Source organism: Limulus polyphemus, unplaced genomic scaffold (assembly GCF_000517525.1).
Source record: "Limulus polyphemus unplaced genomic scaffold, Limulus_polyphemus-2.1.2 Scaffold6175, whole genome shotgun sequence".
Taxonomy (NCBI): domain Eukaryota; kingdom Metazoa; phylum Arthropoda; class Merostomata; order Xiphosura; family Limulidae; genus Limulus; species Limulus polyphemus.
This window is the reverse complement of record NW_013671785.1, coordinates 21,621-29,334: the sequence shown is the minus strand read 5'-3', so window position 1 is coordinate 29,334 and position 7,714 is coordinate 21,621. Positions and strand designations below refer to the sequence as shown.

General features: G+C 33.9%; 1 protein-coding gene across 1 annotated transcript in view; it reads right to left on the bottom strand.

Moving 5' to 3' along the window:
* LOC106473437 (WD repeat domain phosphoinositide-interacting protein 2-like) overlaps nt 1–7,714 on the bottom strand; it is a 35,148-nt gene that overhangs the window by 24,984 nt on the left and 2,450 nt on the right. The window contains exon 2 of the mRNA XM_013934117.2: nt 808–890. Coding sequence (XP_013789571.2) covers nt 808–890 — 83 coding nt within the window. The remainder of the gene's footprint in view (nt 1–807; nt 891–7,714) is intronic.

Sequence of the window (7,714 nt, the reverse complement as noted above, 5' to 3'; positions counted from 1 at the left end):
AATTACTTGTAGCATCAAACTCAGCTGCAGTGTTTTAACTAGTCACAATAGGGTGCTCCTGTAATGCAAAGCTTACCTTATGTAACTATACGAGAATCACTTGTAACATCAAACTCAGCTGCAGTGTTTTAACTAGTCACAATAGGGTGCTCCTGCAATGCAAAGCTTACCGTATGTAACTATACGAGAATCACTTGTAGCATCAAACTCAGCTGCAGTGTTTTAACTAGTCACAATAGGGTGCTCCTGCAATACAAAGCTTACCGTATGTAACTATACGAGAATCACTTGTAGCATCAAATACACGTATGCAAACAACAAGCATTTCTTTTAACTATTTAAAATATGAAAACATAATTATTCTTCTAAATAATGCATTGTTTAAACTACATTTGTATGTTTTATGTCAGTTATTTGTATCATGTGTAAAACAAAAGGGTTTTCAATCAAATATAAAATATTAGTTACGGTGGTGTTTTCAGTAAATTATACAAATTTGAATCTAGATCTGGTAATGTATTTCAGATGTTCAAAGGTCAAAAAACCTACCCTTTGTTAAAACCTAGTTAAGATAGTTATATTTTATGATTAGTTTATGGAATGAGTAGTGGAGGCCAGCATTTAACAATAGTTTATATGAAGAATTAATATTTACTGAAAGACAAGGGTGGCTTTACGTTTTTACTTTTTCTCATGGGTGGGCACGAAAGAACGTCTTTGAAGGACCAAATTGTAAACTATAATCCTGTCGAACAAATATCCCAAGAAAGAGAGAATTTCAAATCGATTCACACATTTCAAACTTACCATTTTCATAAATCTTTTCAAATTTATCCACAGAATTCAGAGAAAACAACTTGTACCCAGTCTTGGTTCCGACTGCAAGGGATCTAAAAATACAAGAAAATTATCACAATTAAAGTCATGTTGTCCAAAATAAGATACCCGAATCTTCTTTGAATGCAGATACTTAAGCTCCATTATTGATATGGACGTAGTATACTGACAATGGCACGTACTCGTTATCATGTACATATACAAATTTAATGTTTACCAAGAAAAAAATTGTTCCTAAAACAAAACTTAAGTATAAAGCCTTACCTGAGGTTTCAGGCCAGAACCTCAGAATGATATGTACACAAACAAAACCTTTTTTTTTTATCAATAGTTTCATCCTTAAAAGCAGCCTAAATTAACAGTGTTCCAAATGTATGTCTAGTTCAGTTAATGACATGATGTACAGAACAGTTATGGAATTAGCAGCATGATTAGATCACGTATCAATCTAAATCTTAAATATCTATGTCTGTTGGGTGATATCAGTCTTTTAAAGAAATTAAAACGAACTCTATGCCATAATCAGTATTATATTTTCTTAAATAGGTCATTTCATTGTGAATGATACCATACAAGCATGAACAATGTTAACTATTTCTTAAATCATTATATTTACTTCTTAAGAAAGAGAATTACCTACATTTGAAAGCTAGTACCTGCTTAGTGGATTCCTTTTTAGGAAAGATTCATTTTGATCTCCTTATGCTTCCCACAGTTTTCTATTTCACAACTGATCAAAGCTTAGGTAGTTTATGTGTTACTACGTTTAATCATAAAATAAAAAAGAAATTCAAATTACATAAACACAAACTTTAAAAATCAGAATTTGGAAGTATCCTTAAAACAATAATGGGTGATTTTAATTTCAGGCGTGTAGATTGAGAAATTCTAGAGTCCAACCATGAGAAAGGTTTTTGGAAACTGTTCGAGATGGTTTTCTTCACCAACTAGTCAAGGAACCTAGTAGAAACAACGCTATTTTAGATTTATTGTTAACTTGAAATACAGAAATGATTGAGAGGGTGGAAATTGGGGAACATTTGGGTGCAAGTGATCGTTGATCTATTAGGTTCAACGTAATGCTGCATATGAAAATAATTAATAATGATATTTTGATCACAAGAATTATCTGCTGTGAATTAGGCAGCTGAATTATTTGGAGACACTGATCAAATGTGGAAAATGTTTAAAGATAAATTTTTAAATATCCAAGGTAAACATATTCCTTATAGAAAGAAAAAATAGTAGCTGCAAGTAAAAATCCAGGTTGGCTCATAAAGAGTATAGTATAGGGGATAAAATTAAAGAAAAGCATCATAAAGTTAAAACATTTAAATTGACTGGTGTTACAGATTTAGGAAATTAGGACATAAAAAAGGATGTATGAGAAAAGGTTGACTGAAAATGTAAAAATTAACAGTAAGGAATTATTTAAATGCAATAAGGGTAAACAAAATGTTAGGATGGAGATAGGACCTTTGAGGGATGATAAAGGAAGGATAGTATCTGATGATTATGATATTAAATTTTGCTTTTTCTTCAGTTTCTATTAATGAAGATTTAAGCAGTATTTCACATCTTGAACAGTTGATAAATTAAAACGAGATGAAACAAGATGACTGCATTAATTCTGAGCTGGTTAAAAAAAAATGGGAAATTTAAAAAACGATAAGGCTCCTGGGCCAGATAATATTTCCCCAAGGGTTTTGAAGTAGGTTATAGATTGGATATGTGCATAGGTGGTCTTACCTATTGGGCAAACTGGGCAATTGCCCAGGGCCCCACACATTGAATGGCCTCCAATGCTATGCCTTTTAATCTACTTCTGTGAATGTAGCATGTGTTTTCACTACGATTTCTTCCAATATGCATATGATTAATGCATCAATTAATTTGTTCTTCATTTCAGATCATATCATCTACATTTAAAGTTCACCAAGAAGCGAACCTATCCCAGTGGAGCTGAACAGTATAAAAAGAAAAAGGACAAAAACAAGCTAAAGCAGAATCCACCAAAACTTATGTCTTACTTCAAAAGTCAAGATATTGTCTAGGATTCGGTCAATCTATCATCAGGACACGATGACAAACAGCACATCAGTATCCAGTGAATCAGATAAGTCTAACAAAAACCTATCGTCATCCTAATATCAACCACCCAAGACCGTATGTACAACTGATGTACTTTCAGACGATCCACCTAAGACTGTATGTACTTTCAGACGATCCACCTAAGACTGTATGTACAACTGATGTACTTTCAGACGATCCACCTAAGACTGTACGTACAACTGATATACTTTCAGATGATCCACCCAAGACTGTATGTACAACTGATGTACTTTCAGACGATCCACCTAAGACTGCATGTACTTTCAGACGATCCACCTAAGACTGTATGTGCAACTGATGATCCACCTAAGACTGTATGTACTTTCAGACGATCCACCTAAGACTGTATGTACTTTCAGACGATCCACCTAAGACTGTATGTACTTTCAGACGATCCACCTAAGACTGTATGTGCAACTGATGCACAAAAGACAACTGCACCATAACAAGGAAAAATGGCGAGAAATTCTACCACACATGGCTTGTTTATTCTCAAACATGGGATTAAATTTTTTGTTTTTGCTGGACACTTTTTGGAACAAGAGAAAATAGTTTGTCCAAGGTGGGCTTTCGAGCATAGAAGCATCTTGCTCAACGTTTGAAGGAACACGAATGTTCAAGCATGCATCTAGCAAACATGGAGAACTAGCATTAATTGAATACAGGAACAATAATAAACAGTGCTCACGAGGAACTGCAGGCACTTGAGCAGAAATACTGGAAGTCAGAACTTAAGAGAATTGTTGCAATAGTGTCATTTATCTAAACGAAACCATGCCTTCCATGGCACACACAGAAATGATACAAGATACCCATAACAGAAACTTCCTAGGACAGATCGACCTAATGGCAAAGTTTGATCCTATTATGAGTGAACATTTAAGGAGAACAGAGAAAGGTGAAATAAAAGACTATTACTTGGGTAAACATATCCAGAATAAAATCATCACGCTGATCGGACAGAACACACTAAGTTGACAAAGTTAAAGCCAAGTACTATGCTATCATCATGGATTGCACCACAGATGTTAGTCAACAAGAACATCTGTCGATGGTGTTGTGCATTGTTGATTGTCATATATCTTCGAGTACTTCTATATTGGAGCATTTCGTTGGTTTTCTGTTAAGCATTGGTCAAACCTTCAAGAACATGTGAAATAATTAACTGTGAAGGGTCTCTCCACCACAAGATACAAGTGTCGCATCGACAGTGTTAATGCCCTGAAATATCAGCTGCCAGAAGTAACAGAAGCTTCTCCTGTCTGAAGTTGATAAAAAACATATCTCAGATCAACAATGTCACAAGAATGCTTGACAGGATTAGCTCATATCTCCATTAAGCAGCGAGTCTGTAGGTCTCTAGACATGGACAACATAATTTCCAGCTGTTCAGAGGCCAAAACCAGATGAGTTTGACTTGAGCTAAACTTTGTCAACTTCATTTACAGCATTTTGTTTGCAGCTTATTTTAAAGCACGGTAGTGTATAGATGCTATTGTATAATTCTATAAACGATCAGCTGTGTACATATATATATATATATATATAAATCATATGAATGTATGTATATGTATTTAGTACATATTGTCCTTTTTTTTAATATTCACCAATATTAACTTTTATTATCTCAAAATAAACTTTTCGTTGATATTCCATTCTTATTCTGTGCACCTCATATACAAATTTCATACTTCACCTTATTTTTATTGTATACACTGAGCGGTTAGAAAAAATTATATTTATGGCAATGTTAAAGCAATATTGACCTTGGAAACGCATGTATACACTGAACAAGTGACTCGTTCCTCGCGTGACTTGCTTCTTTTGCTCCTCAAGCCACTTGCACATATTCGAGCCAGCACTGAGTTTTCTTATCATTATGGATCCACACTTACTGAATTCTGCCCAGGGTTCCAGAATAACTAAGACCACCCCTGGATATGTGAGCCACTTACTATTATTTTTTGTCAGCCCTTGAATAGTGGGCAGGTACCAGAGGATTGGAAGTTAGCTAATGTAACTACCCTTTTAAAGGGAGGTGATTAAAAATTGCCCCAGTAATTATAGATCCATTAGTCTTACATTAGTTGTGGGAAAGGTTTTGGAAATGCTGTTAGAAGATGCTTTGTAAAGTCATTTATCAAAGTTTAGAATTTTATTGGATAGTCAACATGGCTTCATTAAGAAAAAATCTTGCCTTACAAATCTTCTGACATTCTTTGAAAAGGTTACTGCTTATGTACATGAGGGTAAGTGTGTAGATTTGGTGTATCTGGATTTTTAGAAAGCATTTGACAAGGTGCCACATAAAAGGCTAGTAAAAAAGATTATATCTGTAGGTGTGACGGATACGTTAGTAAATTGGACAATAGAGAGACTGGATTGAAGAAAGCAAATGGAGTTTGGTCAAACTGGAATAATGTCACAAGTGGGGTACCTCAGGGCTCAGTCTTAGGAACTTTGCTGTTTTTGATTTACATCAATGACGTAGATGAAGGAATGGTCAATAAATTACTTAAATTTGCAGATGATATCAAGGTCTTGGGTGTTGCTAGCTGTGAAGAGGATGCTGCTGATTTAGATCATTTAGTGAGTTGGGTAAATAAATGGCAGATGGGTTTTAATTATAATAAATGCAAGATAATGCATGTGGGTTATCATAATTTGAATTATAAGTATAATTTAGATGGCAATAACCTTAACAGTGTTATGAAGGAAAGAGATCTTGGTGTAATAGTTGATCAGTCTCTGAAGCCATCCAAGCAGTGTGCTGTTGCTAGTGGTAGGGCAAATAGGATATTTGGTTGTATCTACAGAAATATTGCATACAAGTCTAAAGAGGTTTACACTTTCATTGTACAGGTCACTGGTTAAACCACATTTAGAATACTGTGTTCAGTCTTGGGCTCCTTACCTTAGGAAGGACATTGAATTGTTGGAAAGGGTTCAGAGAAGGGTTACTATAATGGTGTCTGGGATGGAGGGGTTGTCATACGATGAGAGGCTGAAATCTCTCAAATTGTTTTCTCTTGAAAAAAGAAGAGTTAGGGGGGATCTGATTGAGGTGTTTAAGATTGTAAAGGGAATTCATAGTGTTGATGCATCATCTTTTTTTCATACTTAACAGTGAGAATAGTAGGATTAAGTGACACAAATATAAATTTTGGCAAGGTAGGAGTCATCTTCAGCTAAAACAGTTTCATTTTTATAACAGGATGGTTGGCCTTTGGTTGTTGTAGAGGTAGTAAATTTAAGTGAGTTTAAGAAAAAGCTTGATAAGTATATGAATGATAAAGGCTGGCTTTAAGAGTTTATAAAAATTATTTTAATTTAGTTTAGAGGATGGAACAATAGGTCCCATGTTGTCCCAAAACATTATGTTATGTTATAATTAAAACACTGAAAGTGATTGACTTCCAAGCTATAACGTTTCTTCAATAAAAGTTTTGTTTTATTTGAGAATAATGGGCCAATCAAGATTACTCTTTACTTGTCAAAACAAGCACTCATGATACCCAACCAAAATTACTGTAGTACTTTCTGTACATGTACAGTATCTACTAGAGAAACACCGAAGAGAACTTGATGTAGTAAATGTATTAAATAAAGTGACAGAAAAGCAGAGCAAGTATTTAAAATGAACTAACAATCATTAAGTTGCTAAGAAACATTTTATGGTTGTTATGGCAGATGTATTCCTTAAAATTTATCTATTGTAATTGATAGTACAGAAATTGAAAAAAAATTAATGTTACTAAATTTTTAGGGTTAAATGTATTGTTAATAAAAAGACTTGGAAAGAACATATTAGAATAATTCTGATGAAGACATCACAGAATACAGATGTTTTATACAAAGCTAAACTTTACTTAGCAATGAGCTACTATATATTTCATATTGTACTTAAATATTACCTTATTTAAACTACAGCTGTGAGATTTGAGGGCAATACACATAGATTTTGGTTAGATGAGTTATATTTATAATGTAGATTGTAGCAGAAATGGTCAACACACATATGTAATCAGGATTATAATGAACATACAGAACTATCAGTTAGTAAATTTAGAACTTTATTATGGATATTATTGAAATAAAACCATGTACAACTGCACTTTATCCTTCAGCTGGATAGTCAGCATGGTTTCACTAAGAGGAAATCTTGACTTATTAATCTTTTGACATTTTTTAAAGAGGTTACTGCTCATGTAGATGAAGGTAAGAGTGTGTATTTCATGTAACTGGCTAAGAAGGTTTTCTCTGTAGGTTTGTGGGATACGTTGGCTCATTGGGTAGAAAACTGGCTAGATGAAAAAAGCAGGAGATTGTTATACATGGAGTTCTCTCAAGTTCGATTAATGTAACAAATGGGAATCTAAAGGCTCAGTGTTAGAACCTTTGCTCTTTTTAACTTATATCAATAACATAGATGAAAGAATGGTCAATAAATTACTTAAATTTGCAGATGATATTAAGGTTTTGGGTGTTGCTGGTTATGAGGATGATGATGCTGATTTACAAAAGGATTTAGATCATTTAGTGAGTTGGGCAAATAAATGGCAGATGGGTTTTAATTATAATAAATGCAAGATAATGCATGTGGGTTATCATAATTTGAATTATAAGTATAATTTTGATGGTAATAACCTTAACAGTGTTATGAAGGAAAGGGGTCTTGGTGTAATAGTTGATCAGTCTCTAAAGCCATTCAAACAGTATGTTGTTGCTAGTGGTAGGGCAAACAGGATTTTAGGCTGTATCTATA